The sequence below is a fragment of the Cyprinus carpio genome, chromosome B6, assembly GCF_018340385.1.
Source record: "Cyprinus carpio isolate SPL01 chromosome B6, ASM1834038v1, whole genome shotgun sequence".
Lineage (NCBI taxonomy): Eukaryota > Metazoa > Chordata > Actinopteri > Cypriniformes > Cyprinidae > Cyprinus > Cyprinus carpio.
The window spans coordinates 6,352,470-6,372,596 of record NC_056602.1 but is presented as its reverse complement, the minus strand read 5'-3'; the positions used below and the strand labels follow the sequence as shown (position 1 = coordinate 6,372,596).

The following is a 20,127-nucleotide window of genomic DNA, read 5'->3' as shown; positions in this document are numbered from 1 at the left end:
AAAAATGTCTCATGCACAGGAACAGCTGCAGTTGACATAACAAAAGGCAATTCCAACAAATAAAATAATTTGTGACTGTTTTCGCTTAAGCAGGAATGAGGTCAACACTTCAGAAACCAGTTCTGATGCGGAGATTTGATCCATAAAAAAAAAGAAGAAGAAAAAAAAAAAAAAAAAAACTGTGCCTCATAAAACCATAAACAACATCTACCACAGCTGAAAGAAATGACTGTAATACTGAATGCCAAAAGAGCTGCCAATAATTTCATCTAGAGCAGCATAAGTGTAGGAAAATATTTTAATAATGCATCAATTTATAATACATGGTGATGATGGTTCCAAATTTGAATTTGCAATGAGTCCGTGTTTACATACTGATCAGACAATCATCTCTCATGGAAGTGCAGTGAAGTGCAAAGTAAACAAAGCATGTGAGGATGACTTCTCAGGAAGATGATACAATACTGAATGATAACAGAAGACAGAAGGTCTGGCACTCTAGCACTGAATGGCTTAAAGTGTATCTGGCCTAATGCAAAGAAAAGTGTTCTTATAATAAACAATCCATCATCGACTAAGGGCGGGCAATGTGTCAAAAAATAAAAATGTTAGGGATTCTTTACCATGAACTCATAACAGTTAGCCTAATGTTTTAAAAATAAATACATTTCAAGATAGATCTGAAGTCCACCAATATTTAAAAAAAAATGCACATTTTGGTAAATATTATTCCACTCATTTCGGTTGCGTTTGCGGTCACTCCAATTGTCTACCTGATGCTTTGTTTTCCTCTAAAACAGCATATTCAGTTGCTTTGTTTAAATTATACTGTGGTGTACTGCACCAAGGGTGGTGAATTTATTTTATTTTTTTTACTTGTTTTCTGTTGTGTTTCTCGTAGAAATATGTTTGACACAGGGCTGCACAAATTTTACATGTCACGGTTCGTCCCACTATAGTAAAATTTCACCTAAACAGCAACGTATGAAGAACTGTTCACACAGAAGTCACTTTTTAAGCAAGCAGCTTTTTTGTCAGGCAATGCAGCAAATTTGTGTGACCAAAATATACAGATTTCCTCTCTCACGCAAAATGTCTAATTCCTTTCGTAATGACTAGATTTAATGAGCATTTTAAAGTATTTGGCTGAGTTATTGTAGGCCGGCTAATCTACATGTTAGATTTCTTCTAATCCATAAAATAAGTAATCTTGAAAATCTACATCTTGGAAGGCATAAGGGTGAGTCCATTTTCAGAAATTTTCATTTTTGTGTGAACTATTCTGACTGTTCTGACAAAGAAAGATTATGGCATGCGTATTTATTCTCAGATATTATTTGATCACAGAAAACAAGTTACTGTTTAACAGTATGAACTGATGTCTGATAAAACATTTGTACTTTCAACAGAACATTTTCATATGAAGCAAATGACAACTGCAAAAGTAAACAGATAAGACGCATGAGCTCACAGACATTAAAATAATCAGGCCTAGGTGAATCATTCATATGAACTGCAGTGCAAAAGCACCAAACAACAAGAGGGCAACGACAAGCATCCGCAACAGAATAAACATCCCATCTGCTGCAACTGCTGTCTGCAGGAATTTAACATGTAGCTGTTTGAAGCGACGAGGCTGTCAGTCACACACTAAAAAATATGACTCACTAGCAACTCAGTGAGCCGAGCCAGATATGGCCTGATCAGAGGTGACACAAACTACTGGAGACTGCATCTCTATTACACAGAACACCATCATGACTGCATGTCATTCATCTTTATCAAATTACAAACCAAACATCTAGAGACCTCCAGACCACACATACTCTCATAAGAAATGCTGCACAATCTTATTATGTTCTAAATATATTTGCACTATGAGGATCCATTACAATCTACAAGAGGATTAATTCAGAGACATGTCGTCCTTGCTGGAATCAAATAATAAAGTATATCATGATATCAGCTGATGTTTAGCAAGCTAAGAATATATCATCTGCTTTTGTCAGAGGCTCAGCTCACAGAGGCATTATGGGATACTGTAACCATGTAGTGTGGGAGGGCAGTTGTTTCCTGATCCTGTTGTGCTCAAGGGGTGTGTTTGGCAATGTGGGCAGCTGGCCTCAGTCTACTGCAAAAACAAACACCTCAAAGGTCATGGCTGTCTGACACAAACAAGCCTGGTAAACCCTGGACCCTTCATGCTATGTGGATGTACAAACAAAATAAACACTTAACTCAAGAATTATTTATACATGACATATTTACGCATACTCAAACACAGTGTGGTCTTCTGTATGGGATTAGATAGGAGCCAAAAGTATTGAACATCTCATAACGCCACCAACCAACCAATTATGCTCTACAAGCACCTTCCCGCTGTGGGAAACACCGCTTCTGCTATGAATACTATGAATTATTTTAATTTGAATGTCAGATAGAAATGAACGCTGTTATTAGAGTAGTTAATCGTTAGCATAAGCGCGGCTAACGCAAATATAATGAGCATTAGAATTAAGTTTCTTTATTAACTATTTAACGCTCCTAACTTTTATTAGGGTAAAAACACTGGATGACATGATGATATTTACTATTTTTACACACCAGAGGCTATAATGAATTGTGAATCTAAAATATACGTGTTAGAGAATGTACAAATGGTTAACACTTTGTGTCATATCAGTCAGAAAAGCAGGTCTGGGCTTTTTTTTTTTTTTTAAGCTAACTAAGTTGTTATTCTTGGCTTTAAAATTCTAAATCCCTTTAAAATGAAATATGTACACAGTTTGGATTAAATGAAAGTATAGTCAAATTTTTTAATTCGCATGTTTTTGTGTTTTGCTTTAGTACCGAAATTGGTACCGAGAACCGTGGATTTTCACTGGTATTGGTACCGAATACTGACATTTTGGTACCGTGACAACACTATAAAGTAATATGTATTACCTTCAGTACTGCTCAGTCAAGTACTGAGGAAAGCACAGCTGATTTGAAACAGGTACAAAAATGTTTTTGAGCTCCCCTTGGAATGTCTTTGAAATATAGGGTCACTGTAATCTACACAAGCTCTCTATGTTCCAGTGGGCTCAGAACCAGATGAGATCTCTCTGCAACAGCCTGGGCCAAGTTCAAAAGGACAAAGCCATGAAACACATTACTGCTCATTACACATGTATTGGTAACAGATGGGTCAAAAACTCCACAGAACAGTAACCATCTTACCACACAACAACCTATTCCATCCCATCCCATTCCATGCCTAACTGATAAGTTGGGGGCTCGACATCTCTTAGCATAATTGAAATTTAAGTGTACCTCCGCACTGGGTAAATGTGGTTTTGAGATTGCCGTTTTAAAGGCTGTAATTATATGTTTCAGACATAACTTTCCAGTCAGTAACCGTGTTTAGATTTCATAGCTTCCATATGCCTTGAAGAGAGATGGGTGCCACTGACATTCCTGCACTGCAGTGGCTATACTGACTGGGCCTTTTCCAAAAATGTTACTGTTGAAGTGAAGATCAGCACTTCCAAAGTTCTTAAAGTTGTTATAATTAGCCCTTTGTAACCAAGTTCAGTCAACAGCGAGAGAGGGGGATTATGGCTGGTTTCTGGCAGACTAATCAAAGACAGATGTGAAATGATGTGTGGTTGTGTAAGTCAGTGTGTCCAGAGGCGTTAAAAAAATGTACCTTTGTGTGAGCTAAGTCTCATTTAACATTTAAAGCTGCATGTTTGACATGTCATTAAACAAATACTCTACTTCAATAGACTAATACAGAGCAGTAAATTATCTGACCTATTAAGTTTGTTATAATTCATAAGCAAACAAACCTCTAACTGATCACTTTCCTCTTATTATCTATAGACTGGACACCATGAAGTTTGTTGCAATACAGAGTGATAGCTATGAAGGAAAGTGTGTTCAGTCAGCAGCCATATTTGCACAAAATCTCAAAAACTGCTTGCCACACTCGCAATTAAACTGCATTTCAAATCATCAAAAAAATCTGACACAAACAGCCCCTTAAATGTTGCTTTTTTATGTCCAAATGGCATTAAAAAAAAGCACCAACTTTGTGTATCTAAAGTCTTTGGTAATAGTTGACTAGTATGAGTCTTTCAAAGGCTAATGTAAGTGCAGATATCTAGCAATGAATGGTATTTTACACAATATTTACTCAATTCTCTCACACACACACACAAATATATGCTTGACTTATATCAACTGATGCTGATAAATGTTGGCCATTTGAACTATCACTATACAACAAAAACTAATCAGAAAATGCAAACAAAACAAATAAAATATGCTGGCTTGTTAATATTATGCTTTAGACTTAATCTTAGCATACCATATCAGATTCTTTGATTAAACTTTGGCCAGTTTTGGTGCTCTGATTAAGAGTGTAATAGCGTGGTTTTGTGACTGATGTGACTGAAACCACAAGTGTGCTTAAACAATAACTGGAACAAAGCCATAATGGAGGAAACATCTCAAGAGGAAAAGTAAACAACTTTGTTCCACCGCCTTAATCCCTGTAGCTCTAATGATGCCCTGGCGCGTGCAGCATAGTTAGCAGTGTTTCCTCCAGAAGCAGACACCAGGATCCATGTGCCACACTTGACCCAGCACGTAAGAGTATGTACTGCTCCCCATCCCCCAACCACTGGTCCACAAAGGCGACATTGTACCCCACAATGCAGGTCAGCCTCTCATTCCCAGCCTGGGATGGCTCTTGTTCACTGGCCTCTGACAGATCTGGACAACTGGCCTGTCCTTCTATGTGAGAGAGTCAGCTTTAGTAGGGAATTCAGCTTTTCATTGACGCCAAATGCTTTGCCATTTCCTGGACAAACTTCTTTGACTCCAAGTTTGCATGACTTGTTCATTACTACCAAAAATTTACCAATGCAGGAACTCATAAAATGTACCCAATTTTATGTACATGGCATTTACCGATACAAAAAAAAGCAAATATGGTTTTGCATATAATTACATACCGTTCAAAGGTTTGAGGTCAGCAAGTTTTTTTTTTTTTTTTTTTTTAATAAATTAATACTTTTATTCAGCATCGACATAAAATGAATCAAGTGTGTCATTAAAGACTTTCACATTATTACAAAACATATTTCAAATAAATGCTCTTTACTTGAACTCTCTATTGATCACAAAAGCATTAAAAAAAAATTAATAAGTTTCCACACAAATATAGGCTATTAAGCAGCACAAACATTTCCAACATTGATAATAATAAAAGCTTCTTGAGCAATAAATAAGCATATTAGAATGATTTCCGAAGGATCAGGTGACACTAAATAATATATGTAGTATTATCAAAAGAAATAAATTACATTTTAAAATATAATCATATAGAAAATGGTCATTTTAAATAGTAATAATTCATAATAGTACTGTATTTTTGATCAAACAGATTATTTCAAAAACGTTTTAAAAATATTGTACAGACCCCAATCTTTTCAACAGTAGTGTACGTTACATTAATAAAATCTTACATATAGAAGTTATTTCAATCACAAATGCTACAGCAATGAATCAAAATACAAGAATCCCATTCAACACAGTGGAAGTGCAGAATTGGTGCAGCCTACTTACAAACACAAATCTCATATTACAAAATACAGCTACATTTATTAAACCACTGTCCGGACTACATTTGCTGTTCATTGATTGTATAAACTCTAAAAATAAACACCTTTCTAGTGAAAATTAAATTGAGAGTTAAAAGATTAAACGATTCAGTTGTAATGGAACACACTGACATCACAATCTTAATCTGTGACACACAGTTGCCCACTCCAATATCCAACTGCCCCAGATTTACTAAGAGATGACTTAAAGATTATGACAATGGTAGGAAAAAAATGACAGCTGACTGAATCAGAGAATTACTGTACATCTCCTGATCTTGCCTCACAATCAACCATAAGCTATCCACTTCATTGAAAAGAGAACTAATAAGAAAACACAGAAAGCATTTGAAAAACTGCTCAAGAACAGGAGTGATGGGGCTTACTTTACATGATATCCTGCTGTGATGGACAGAAGCTTAGTATTCACAGGCAATGACATATGATAAAAAACAGAGCACTGTATCCAAAAGCCTGACTCACTAATTCTTTCAACACATCTAAATTAGCTGAAGAACACAGCATCTGACGGATGTATTATCTTTCATTTCTCACTTTAATATAGACAAATCAACAGCTGGGGCAAGACAAACTTAAGCCCACCACAGTGAAATATGAAAAAAATGCAGCCCTTTTTTCTTTCCGTTCTTGGGGCTTATCTATCACCAGATGTGGCAGAGAAAATTAATTTATCTCTTAGAGTGGAAAAACAAACTGAAATATAATAGATACCGTTGGAAATAGTGACCATTCCATTTCTGCCGCTCTACATCACATGATACTATGAAACACAAAGTACAGCCAATAACATTAAAGGTTGGCTGAAACTGCTGGTAAGCTCAAATTCTGCTCCAGGGTTTAGGAAATCTTGAACTGCTAAAAAAAGGCAAAAGGTGGAGCATTTGTCTGCTTATCTGAACAACGTGGTGGTCTCATCTAACATAGCAAATGCTGAACAAAGATTGAGAAAACACAACACACCCTATTTATTTTCTCAGCGGAAATGCAGGATTCAAAAATGTTATTTCTGTAACACATGGAGACACTGAGACCGTTCATTAGAAGGAATATTTGTTATGGTCTTACCTTGAAGCATGCATCTGTAGGCAGATTCAGAAATGGCGTAGATATGAGGTGGCATTTCATGCCTCTTCTTGCCCCTGTACATCTCGATGATGTTCTCGGAGTATATGGGGAGGTTTTTGTATGGGTTTATGACCACACAGAAGAGTCCTGAGTATGTCTGCACAGACAAGAACAAACAAAAGGAGGAAAGAAAATTAACACTGGCGGTCAAACGATATGGGTTTTTAAAAGAAGCTGGACAAACAGCATAAATATAGAATATAAACACATTTAATAACATTCAATTATGCAAAAAAAAAAAAAAAATGTTTAAAAACATTAAACACATAAGTGTTTATAATCAAACCCTGCAACTTGACATAAATCCCAACATTTTCAAATAAAAGAACCACAAAAGCGATTAAACATATAATGGTAACTCTTTGTCTTATTTCTTGTGTAGCCCTGCTTCTATCTCTATTTTACTAGATTATTGGTTTAACAGTACATCTACAGTTTGTATAATCATTCAGGGATTTTTGAAACACAGAATACTCCAGAGTAACTTGTGAAATATCCTAGAACTATAGTTTTTCTCCATTCATACAGTTTGTTAATCTTTTTCATTCGGCACATAATCTGTATTTGGGGAAAGCATCCATAACATGTAAGCATCTGAAGACATTGCACAGACTGACATGGTTCTTAAGTAAGAGTCCCAGCATTATAACGACAACACTCCATCTCCAGCTGAGACATGGTTGATTACACAGGGCGCTACACTTATATTCACTGCACAGCAACAAATCAACTGCATCATCAGCTGCTGTTAGCTTTACAAAAATTGACAACAGGTTGACAAACAGACAATGACATGAACCTATCAAGAGTTATAAAATGAAAATTAAGAAATGAAATATGTTTACGTATTTTTTAGATGTGGTGAGTGATCTCTTAAAATACAATAATTAAGAGTGTCACACTGTACAACAGTTAACCTGAAAATAAAGATAATGTTTAATGAGTGTCTAGAATTCAAGCTTTAATTTCAAGAAAGTTTGAGCCAAATTTGAATGAATTACTACATATTTTTCTAAGAATTATGTTTAGACAGGTGTCAATTTAAAACAAAAGAGACACATTGTGATGTGATTCCAGTTGCATATTAATAATTTTAACAAATCATTAATAGTGTTTAACCATTATGGATGTTTTGATGGGCGATGCTGATATCTTAAGGCTGATTTATACTTCTGTGTCGAACTACGCCGTAGCCTTACATACACCTCTCCAAAATGTCACAGCGTGTCAATTCTATGCAGACAGCAAGCGCTGTGATTTGTCTGCTAGAACCCCTCCCTCTGTATGTATTTGAGTTTCGTGTGTGTTTTTTTCCACTTCAATATATTTTAATGTTACACCTTATTTAAAATAAAACAACGCAAATATCAAAGTCTTCTTTATTATACAACATAGAATATACATCACTTAGCAGGGCTATGACGATAAATCGATGCAGAATTGATTTGTGGATGGATACTGAGATCTTCCGAATGCGTCGCAGTTCTCTCTGGAATCGATTCTGAGCTTAGATTTTAATAGCAGATGGAGCTCTACATTAGTTTTTATCCGCATACTCGAATGCTCATGAAGAAGAGCGAGTCCGTAATTTTACCTCAGCTCAGAATGCTTTCATGATGCCTGATTAATGTAAACATAGCCCAATGTCAACACCCTTGTAATTCACTTCAACCTTTTCAAATTTTATGAATGATTATTTTAAGTTCAAGAATGTGTAAGGATTTGGAAACAAGCAGAGTACGGCTGTTTCTAAAGAATGCAGTGCCATCTACTGTTCAAAACTACGCTCAGAATCAACTCGAGAAATAATCGCAATGCATTCAGAAAATCTCAGAATCGATGCGGAATCATTTCACGATTCGTTACGCATTGATTTATTTTCCCAGACCTATCACTTAGTTGTCCACGACAAACAATGTTGTTCTGCCATGGTACAAGTCCTTGCGGAGACTGAAAGAATGCCATCTTTTCCTGTTCTGTTGTTGTCTCTTTTTTGTAGTTTTAAATAAATTATCTCTTCTTTAATATTTATTTACCACTCTCACGGCTGAAGCTTCTCTGATAAGCTGCTGCTTCTTGGGCTTTTGCCTGACACTGTGGGTAACACCAGCAACATGCCCGTGGACACTGCAGACTAGTGGTTTACATGTGTAATTGCACGTCGACGCGGACAACGACACAGAAGTATACATAGAAAGCGATGCATAGCCTACGGTATAAAGGCTATGATGTAGGTCCGACGCAAAAGTATAAATCAGCCTTTAGAGAGCAGGGTGGCCTATAGTAGATAACATATGCATAATGTCTGCAATTAAGTTTTTATATTTACTAAAATAATTTGAAATAATCTGAAACTGTATCGATTTGAAAAAAAAAATAATAATAATAATTGAACAGAACAAGCATTTGTGCAAGCTAACAAGATCTAACAGCCGAAGTTTGTGGCAAAAAAAAATAAAAAATAAAAAAATTCATTGCATATTCAAAAACTAGTTTAAAATGCGTATTTACTAGCGGACCATCTACTGTTCAAAACTACGTGTCAGAATCAACTCGAGAAATAATCGCAATGCATTCAGAAAATCTCAGAATCGATGCGGAATCATTTCACGATTCGTTACGCATTGATTTATTTTCCCAGACCTATCACTTAGTTGTCCACGACAAACAATGTTGTTCTGCCATGGTACAAGTCCTTGCGGAGACTGAAAGAATGCCATCTTTTCCTGTTTTGTTGTTGTCTCTTTTTTGTAGTTTTTAAATAAATTATATCTCTTCTTTAATATTTATTTGCCACTGTCACGGCTGAAGCTTCTCTGATAAGCTGCTGCTTCTTGGGCTTTTGCCTGACACTGTGGGTAACACCAGCAACATGCCCGTGGACACTGCAGACTAGTGGTTTACATGTGTAATTGCACGTCGACGCGGACAACGACACAGAAGTATACATAGAAAGCGACGCATAGCCTACGGTATAAAGGCTATGATGTAGGTCCGAAGCCAAAAAAGTATAAATCAGCCTTTAGAGAGCAGGGTGGCCTATAGTAGATAACATATGCATAATGTCTGCAATTAAGTTTTTTATATTTACTAAAATAATTTGAAATAATCTGAAACTGTATCGATTTGAAAAAAAAAATAATAATAATAATTGAACAGAACAAGCATTTGTGCAAGCTAACAAGATCTAACAGCCGAAGTTTGTGGCAAAAAAAAATAAAAAATAAAAAAATTCATTGCATATTCAAAAACTAGTTTAAAATGCGTATTTACTGAATGCTGATGTATATAGAAATATAGAATTTGGCTTTCAATTAGGCCTATTAGAAAAACTTAGCTGACACGGATCATAAGAACATTTTAAATTTCACCCAGTAATATTTGCCATTGTAATTTATCGGTGGACTGCTAAAAATAATGTAATAAGATAAAATTGTTGGTATTTTTTCAAGAAGGGACAATGAAATCTCCTCACATTAAGCGTATAGAATGAAACAGACTGAAGGCATTTCTCTTGAGAAATGCTGGAATGCTTTCACTGCGAGTGCAGCTGTCCTGCAGTGAGCCTGCACTTCATTACAGAAGACATTTACAAGATATTAACCCTGTCCTTCAAGCTGTTTCATATACTAGGCTATAACTGAGAGCAACCTGTGTTTGTTTGAATGTTCCGCCACTGCTGGGTGATCCAGACACATGGTGAGGGGGCCAAGTCAGGGGAGAGGTAATCCCTGTCTGAACTCTAAACATGACAATATAAAATTCACATCCAAAATTTCCAATAACACACCATTTAATAGCAAATAAAAAAAACCAAACAGAAAAAGATATGATTCAAAAATATTTAATTGAAATAAAAAAAAAAACAATCGCACTAATAGAAAGAAGCTCACATGAAGCACAAGCACGCTCACATGAAGTGCAAGAGAATAGCGGTCGCGGCGCGGGTTCCCAGTTTGTGTCTATTCTCGGACCATTCCGTGTATTTCCACTGTAGAAAAGGTTGTTTTGCCAAAACTGACTTCTTTCATATTTATCGACCAGTATGCAGAAAACTAAGTCAATATATCATCATAAACACAGGCATTTTTGTCTTAAGTGAACGTGAACATGAGAAAGAAAACGAATGTACAGCATTTTTAGCGCTGCGTGCATTCGGTGTTAAAGAGACAGCAAATGCTATAAATGCGCTGCCGGTCATTAAATGTTAATCAAAGAACAAAAGAAAATCATTCACTGATCTTGACTGAATATATTTAATAACTTTAATTTATCTATATTTTATTTATGAAAAGAAACCTATGCAGTGTTTTTAAAAACTTTAATTACAGTTTCTGTAGCTACCTGAAATTTGGTTCAGTTGTATTTATTTATGCTATTAATTGATTTATTTGTTCCTATTTTATTACTGTTTACTTGTCTTTAACACTTTAATATTTTAAATTTATATTAATCTAGTTGTTTTTGCTGTGGTATTTTTTTTAAAGCATTCCTGTAGGCTGCTGATTTTTGCTCATGTTATTCAGCTGCATCAGAATGCTTTATGAAAAGACACAGAATAAATGTGACATCTAAACGTTTGACTTAAATTATTTATATTTGATTTTTTATCTTATTGGAATCCAAACTAGGAATCGTTAAGAACTGGAACCGATAAGCAGAATCAGAATCAATAAAATTCAAATGATACCCAACACTACTGCCTGCCGAAGGGTCCTTCTATGAGTGGACATGTATGTATGTATGTATGTATGTATGTATGTGGAGGAGTTTCAGGGGTGCACTGAGGACAGATCGGTCTACATCCCACTCCCCACTAAATAAAGCCATCCTGCCAAACTAGATCGCAGGCCAGAACAATAGACTTGGGACTCAGGAGACTTGTGGCTGGAAAGTTGTTTCTCTCCAGTATCATTCTCAATGTTTGTCAGGCTACATATGGAAGAAAACAGTTTCCCATTTGAGCAATGAACAACGGCAATCATAAACAATTTAACATGCTACACTGAATAACTATAAAGCACTGTGCCAGTTATGAGTCAGTACTCTGTGATGAAATCCCACAGACTATCCAATAAATAATTTGCCATTTTATGGTTATTTATCTTATTTATTTGTTGTTTATTTGTGTTTTGAGTATTCATCACCTTATGAAATGCCACATATCCCTAAGAAATCCATTTAATCAGTCATGACCTTAAACAAGCCTAATTTGATAGAGCTTCTTAAGATTGACTAATTGTTCAGGCAACCTAACCCATACACACCAGTTGATTTTGAGTATCCCTGTATAATTTTAGCATGTTATTCCCAAAGAATAATTTGGCTTTTACAGGTATGCTACAGTACGCATACAGTAGGGTTGTGCCGATAGAAGACAGTATCGTGCATCGAAAATAAGACAGATATCGCCTGTGGCTGATGCCTTTAATGACAGCAAGAGACAACAGACACAACTCCAGTTTAAACTCGGTCATCACTTCTGAAGGTAAATAGAGATGACACCAGACAAGAAATAAACATTGTAGTGCATCAAAACTGTATTTTTTTAGGCTTTGTGTGTAAAATAAAGTAGGTAGACTTCCTTAACCAGAAAGGTTTACTCAGAGATATCGGTCTTAACATCCTGGCAGAATTCTTACAAAAACACAAAAGATTCAACAGTTTGTGATCCTATTTTACTCATTTTTCAAATCCTGTCAAAATCTGTGAAACCTAACAAAAAAAGGAAATGAGTCAACTGATTGTTCTGCATCTCTCGTTATGCAAGAAGCCTCTCATCACAGCTTCAAAACTGTATAATATCCGAGGATACTACAATGGTCTCATCATTCTTCCTTTTTAAATTCTGATAACGGAGCAAAACAAAGCAACAACTACATATTCCAGTACATTTAATGTCCCAATGTAACGGAAAGAGCTGCAGATCATTTCTTCTGTATGTGAAATACATCAGAGTGAAACAAATTATTGAAAAAAAAAAAAAAAAAAACGTAAGGTGGGGAACTGGTTCAATTCAGCAGCTGTTGATTGGATCTGAATGAAAGTTTGCAGTCGACTGTAAGATAGGAGCTGGGTTTAAGCAGAAGAAATTAATGAATAAGTTCAGCATATGACACCAAAGAGAAGTTCAATTAAGTTAAATTAAAGGTGTGGTAGTTCAATTAAAAATTGCAAGCTCAAAAAAAAAAAAAGTTTAAAACCAAAGAAAAAAATAATTTTATGATGAATATATAGAACTTAAAAATATTTGTTTAAACAAACCCATAGAGAGAAATCAAGTCTAACGTGTCTTCACCCATCATGCTATTCCAGAACAGAGGGGCGTGGGAAGGCAGAGAGGAACGCAGCAACTCCACGGCTCTGCCCACACAGCAGATATGAGAGCACACACCACGCACCAGCCACGCTCACAGGAAAGAATATACAACCTTTCAGTAAATATATAACATTATGCTTCCATTTTGTGGTCTATAGCCTATTTCTTCAAACATAACCATTAGCCAACAGTAATAAGGAAGCTGAGAAATTTGAGGAACGCAGGTGCTATCAACAATCAGTCTGACATCTTGACATCTCACAGATATTACAAGCCAGCTGCAACTCAATGACAAACACAAAGGTCCTTTTGTAAAAGTTCAGGTTTTACTAGGACTAGCATGGTCCTCTACAGCTAATTACTGTAGCCTATAAGATGGGAGCACAGCAATCACATGGAACAGAGGCTTAAATATAAAAAAAAATGCAGGGAACTAGCCTTACAATCTGTTTTCCAGTAAGTGGGTATGGGAGAGTGGTCTGCACTCTCTCAGCATTGTGTAAAATGACAACAGCGCCCGCTTTCATAAAGCCTGAAGTGCAGCCAGTCGAGATGATCTCTGTTACCGACAACCTAGAAAAGCTTTCAGTGCTGGGAAATGAAAAGTGGTTCAATTCCATCCAGTGTTTTAAAGGATGTAACTGGGTGGTAATATCAACAGTAGTGTGAAGACAAGTGGCTGCTCTCATTGAGATTTCATAATGACCTCACAGCAGCTCCTTCACACTTGGGGAATGGAGGAAATGATGGGGCTACACGTGCTTCACACGCTCTTTCTCTCTCTTGAATAATAAAAGTCCCCCGGTTTCTCTCTCAGAGTACAAGCTATAAAATGGGTCAAGATCGCAAGGTAGGATGAACTGCTCCCTACTAGGACTGCAACAGCTATCAATAAAATTGATAATGACAATAAACAACAAATTTGGTTATCAATTTATACTGTATGCATACATGCAAACAAAAAAAATTCACCAGTACTATCATTTCATTGTAGAGGATAACATTTCTATGGACAAAATGCATCTGCAATATAACAGAATACATAGACTGAGAAAAAATGTACAAGCTATGTACAGAATATACAACCTTTAAGTAAATATACAGAATTATGTACAGACTATGGGAAAAATGTACAAACTAAGTGTTCCCTAACATGAAAATGCTTGATATTATACCCTTCAAACATACTTGTAAGCATATAATTTGATATATTCACTATATTTGTTCGCAGAAAAAAAACATTGCAGAAAATAAAAGTTGACTTTTCATCAAGGAACATCATCAGATCAATCAATGATCAAAAGAATCATTAGTTGCAGCCCTACCCCCAACGTAAACCTGCAAAAACCAAGGCAGAAAAGTCAAAATGTATTATCATCGTCACACTTACGTATATGAGCCCAGAGTAGTAGCGATCTTTCAAGTTGTGTAAAACAGACGCTTCATTCAGGCAGGTGAGTTCTGCCATGTCCTCCACTTTGCTGAACTTGGGCGGGTTCATCTTCTGGATGTCATCTTTGTTCACCAGGGCCTTCTTGCCATTTTCAGCCAGCTCAACGAGCACCTCATCTCCACGTTCCTCTCGGATGCTGGCCGCCTCGAACCCATGCCGTTCAGAAGGAACCCACACCAGCTTCTTGGCCGTCCAGTCTGCCTGGGAAGCTGGGTGGTAGACCATGGCCCGATCCACAAAGAGGTACCTCTCAGGGTCCTCCTGCCCGCTCCGCTGCGCCATCTCCGGCATGAGGAACTAAAAATAGGCCACCTGGAAAAAGAGTTAGAGGGAGTTAGTGATGAACGAGCAGAGATTCACTTCTAATTTATGCGATATGACACAGCCGTGGAATATGAGTAGAAAGGGTCAAATATTTCATTGGTTTTACATGGATATAGCCGAGAACATTACATTTGCAAACACTATGCAGCATTCACTTCATCTATATTATATGACTAGTCCACAATTAGTTAATATTCGTCAAATACTGCATTTTCGGAACATGCAGCTGAACAAAGTTCATACTGTCATGAATCAGCTGCATATAAAACATTGTCTGAATCGGTTCACACATACTAGATAATGTGAGTTTAATATGGATCACCTCCAGTGGCCTTTCACAGTCGCATTAACAAAAAAACAACAGCAAGAGCCAGACGGTCTCGGTCTACTCTGGCCTACAACTGGACTAAGAGTTACTGTAATTTTCACAGAGGAAAAAAAATAAGGCTAAAATAAGCAAGCACGGCAAAAAAAATAGGTAATGTCTGTTATTTCAGCCATTGTACGCGTGATGAATCCCCGGTAACGTTCAACTGAAGCGGGACTTCAGGGCCGGATAGTCCTTCACAAATTCATTCAATGATAAACCACCTCAAAAACACCCTTCTAACGGTCACGGTCTCAAAAAATAATTAAAAACTACCAACAAAAATATGCCACATTAGTACGTATACAAATAAAGCGACGAGGTGACCGTTAACTGAGAGAACACGAGCTGAAGTTCGCGCCTGCAAACCGGGAGCAGCACGCGACTCCTCCTCATCAACATCTCCCGTTATATGGCCCGTTTCGAGGCGGACAAACGTTTTATAAGTGCATTAGACGACACATGCTGCTCGGGGCTGCCCAAAGGCAACGGATTGTTCAATTTGGAAATTTATTTATCATCTTAAAAGAGCCGCAGTAACAAACTCGCTAACGTGGGCTAAGCGCTAGCTCTCCCCGCTGCTTGAAAAGTAATGCGAAAAATAATCCGTTATACGGCAACGGGAGGAAAACGGGCCAAAATGATAAGACGCGTGAACTTACCACGGGCTGTCAGCGACGAAACCTACGTGCTCGAAGAGATGAGTGAGTTGCTATCCAGCGCGTCCAGTTTTTATAATCCAGTTCTTTTGAAAGTCGGCCAAATATTCCCTTGTTTCGCCCCTTTGCACTGATGCCACCGTCTGTCCGCAGCCCTGCTTCTCTGAACTCAGCATCGCGCGCTCTTGCGCCCGCCTCTCCGGTCACACCCACCGGCTCCCTTACACGCGGACTTCCCTATTGGAAGGGTTATTGGATTGTAACGGTGGCCTTATGACCACAAGCTATTGGTTGGTGTTTGACAATACACACTTAGGAGCCGCTCCCTCCAAAAAACAAAAATAGGTAAATTGTGCTGTCTGCAAGTTATTCTGCCAGCTCATAGCGTGGACGGCGTTCTCTCTGAGGTACGCGTGATGAATCCCGTTAACGTTCAACTGAAATAGCGGGACCTGTCAGGGCCGGATAGTCCTTTCACAATTCATTCAATGAGAAACCACCTAAAAACACCCCCCCTTCTAACGGGTCCACGGTCTCAAAAAAATAATTTAAAAACTACCAACAAAAAATTATGCCAACATTAGTAACGTATACAAATAAAGCGACGAGGGTGACCGTTTAACTGAGAGAACACGAGCTGAAGTTCGCGCCTTTGCAAACCGGGAAGCAGTCAAGCGACTCCTCCTCATCACCCTCTCCCGTTATATGGGCGGACCGTTTTCGAGGCGGACAAACGTTTTATAAGTGCATTAGCCGGACACATCCTTGCTCGGGGGCTGCCCAAAAGGCAACGGATTGTTCAATTTGGAAATTTATTTATCATCTTAAAAGAGCCGCAGTAACAAACTCGCTAACGTGGGCTAAGCGCTAGCTCTCCCCGCTGCTTGAAAAGTTATTTGCGAAAAAATAAATCCGTTATACACGGCAACGGAGGAAAAAAAAACGGGCCAAAATGATAAGACGCGTGAAAACTTTTACCAACGGGCTGTCAGCGGACGAAACCTTTACGTGCTCGAAGAGATGAGTGAGTTGCTATCCAGCGCGTCCAGTTTTTATAATCCAGTTCTTTGAAAGTCGGCCAAATATTCCCTTGTTTCGCCCCTTTGCACTGATGCCACCGTCTGTCCGCAGCCCTGCTTCTCTGAGCTCCTCAACCGAACTCAGCATCGCGCGCTCTTGCGCCCGCCTCTCCGGTCACACCCACCGGCTCCCTTATGGAACGGGGATTGGATTGTAACGGGCCTTGACCACAAGCTATTGGTTTGTTTGCATTACACCCCCCCCTCCCTCCCAAAAACAAAAAGTGATTGTTCATGCAAGCTTTCTTCCATCTAGCGGGAGCTGGATCCATAGAAACACATTGGGTTGCAAGGCCGTGAGCGCGAAATAATGACCAAAATAGGGCAGTGAATCTTTTTAATAGATTTAGAAGTGCTGAAAAATAGTCAAAATTGTATATAATGAAAATAATGATAAATAATAGGCGAAATAATAATAAAACATAATAGATACCAAATATATTTTATAGTAAATTATAATTATAAAACAGCAAAGAAAATATAACCAACCTAACTTTAACCTCACCCAAACCAAACTCATAATCGAATCTAACCAACCGAACCTTTCAGATAAATATAACTGAAACTTTTTAAACGATTCAGCAATTTACTTGATGAATTAACTACGTATTCACCTGTCACCCTGGCATCCCATTTTACATACTCAGCTTTTTTAGGTTATTTTTATTTATTTTGTATCTGTGCTGGTAAAACTAAACGAAGAAAATCAAGCTGTAACGTTAGCTATACATGTTGTCGTTTCGGAACTTGTTCAGAATCAGTGAAAAGATCCGACTCGCATGATTCGTTTAAAAAAAATCCGAGGTTAAATGATTAAATGGATAAAACAATTTCCTCTACTAAATTTTTATTTTAACCAAGTTCACGTGTAGCTGTCTTTTCACAGGTAAGAGGTTGCGGAATTAGACATTTTAGCTATTGCTAGTTTTAATTATTGTCGTGGATGATTGGGTCTGGCCTTTGGAGTTTATCGATTTTAATAATAACATGTTTCAGTCTCTCTAGTAAACTGAGAGACTTGGATCACGCATATGAATGAACTTCTGGGCCGCACAGCGCCCTCTGTTGTCATCTATAAAAAGAAACCCTACTTTTCCATTCAAATGTTCAACTTCTCCCTACTGGAGATAGAAATAAAGCGGCAGACATATAATTATCTGGTTTATAAATAGTACATCGACACAAAACCTTCAAAAAGTTCCTAAAAGTTATTTTCTCAGAGCTATTACAAATGCTTCGTGCTTCGAACTAACATGGAACTCAAATTAAACAACCCTAGTACACAAACTATACAAAGGCTTGGCATAAAGTGTGTGCATTTTTACAATTAATGATGACAATCGTAAAGAAAATATATTCAAACGTATGTTTTATTTCATTAGTTGTAAAATAGTCCCATATGATGGTTCGCGCTACAAAAACAAGATCGTGTCAAATCCAAACCTCCAGCCTCCTTTGCCACATAAACCTTTACAATCTGGAAACAGAAAATTCACAGTAACCAACATTTCAAAAGATGTATTGAACCAGCCTCAACTAAGCCCCAAATAATAGGACTGATCCAGAAATGCTCTAGAGCCACTTCCCATCACCTCTCCTGAAATAACTGCACTGACTGGATTGTAAAATGACACTGGGAAAGCTTCTCAGTCCAGTCCGAGCCTAGTTTTGATCTGAATATTCAGTCAAACAGACACTCTATTGCTTGTAGAAGATAAAGTGATAACATGTTGGCCCTTGGCAAGTGGAAGTTATAACCTTTTTCAGTGGGTTGAAGTAGCTTTAGTGTATCTTGGACCAAATCCCTAATGAATCAGTTTCTTATATTAACTTGAATTATTACAACTTAAAGGGATACTCCATCCCAAAATGAAAATTTTGTCATTAATCACTTACCCCCATGTCGTTCCAAACCCATAAAAGCTTCGTTCGTCTTCAGAACACAATTTAAGATATTTTGGATGAAAACCGGGAGGCTTGAGACTGTCCCATAGACTGCCAAGTAAATAACAGTGTCAAGGTCCATAAAAGGTATGAAAGTCGTGATCAGAATACTCCATCTGCCATCAGTGATTCAACCGTAACGTTATGAAGCGACGAGAATTCTTTTTGTACGCGAAGAAAACAAAAATAATGACTTTATTCAACAATTCCTCTCCTCTGTGTCTCTCCAAATCAGCGTAGCACCATTTTGGCAATTCTGAGCAGTACGCAGGCAGCGTACTCTCTTCTAAGTCAGCCGCGCCACAAGGATACGTATTTTACATGTATTTACGCTTTGGTTTGAAAGCAAACAGTGCATCGGCGCAGCGCAGCTGACACAGAAGACAGTACGCTGCCTGCATACAGCTCAGAATTGCCAAAATGGCTATGCTGATTTGTATAGACACAGAGAATAAAGTTGTTATTTTTGTTTTCTTCATGTACAAAAAGTATTCTTGTCACTTCATAACGTTACGGTTGAATCACTGATGGCAGATGGAGTATTCTGACGATGCTTTTCATACTTTTATGAACCTTGACACTGTTATTTATTTGGCAGTCTATGGGACAGTCACAGGCCTCCCGGTTTTCATCCAAAATATCTTAAATTGTGTTCCAAAGACGAACGAAGCTTTTACGGGTTTGAAACGACATGGGGGCAAGTGATTAATGACAAAATTTTCATTTTGCAGTGGCGTAACCCTTTAAAATATGTTTGGAAAATCTCCCTGCATCAATAAAAGATAATTACATTAAAATGTGGCGAGAAAAAAGAAAATGGGCAGGAATAAAGTATGACCAATACATTCCCTAATGTCATCTTCAAATGTGACACTTGTGAAAGGGATGGCAGTTGGAGAAAAATACTTAATTTTCCCCTTTTTGGAAATGCTATAGCATCACAGCAGTGGAGTGCTTAGGAATTCTATACACTGAATTCCAATTCTAGTCATGAAATTCTCCACGAATGTGTTCTCAATCCTAATTGTACAAAACTACTTCTCATATAAGGGAGATGTTTTTCTTCAGAACCCTGAGAAATAGCTGCAAATCAAATTAGTTTCTTTCCCAAACTACTTAATCTAATGTAACGCAGTTTCAAATGAAGCTTTGGGCCGAATAAAGCATTTCAAAGTCACCAGTACA

General features: G+C 37.5%; 1 protein-coding gene across 6 annotated transcripts in view; it reads right to left on the bottom strand.

The window, feature by feature from the left end:
- Positions 1 to 16,084, bottom strand: part of LOC109062338 (myosin-10) — a 54,025-nt gene extending 37,941 nt beyond the window's left edge. For all 6 annotated transcript variants that reach the window (XM_042725441.1, XM_042725444.1, XM_042725442.1 and 3 more), the window contains exons 1-3: positions 15,923 to 16,084; positions 14,507 to 14,881; positions 6,738 to 6,894 (exon numbers count right to left, since the gene is read on the bottom strand). In XM_042725441.1, the coding sequence (XP_042581375.1) occupies positions 6,738 to 6,894; positions 14,507 to 14,860 (511 nt within the window). In that variant the 5' untranslated portion in view covers positions 14,861 to 14,881; positions 15,923 to 16,084. The remainder of the gene's footprint in view (positions 1 to 6,737; positions 6,895 to 14,506; positions 14,882 to 15,922) is intronic.
- Between the last annotated feature and the right edge of the window lie 4,043 nt (positions 16,085 to 20,127).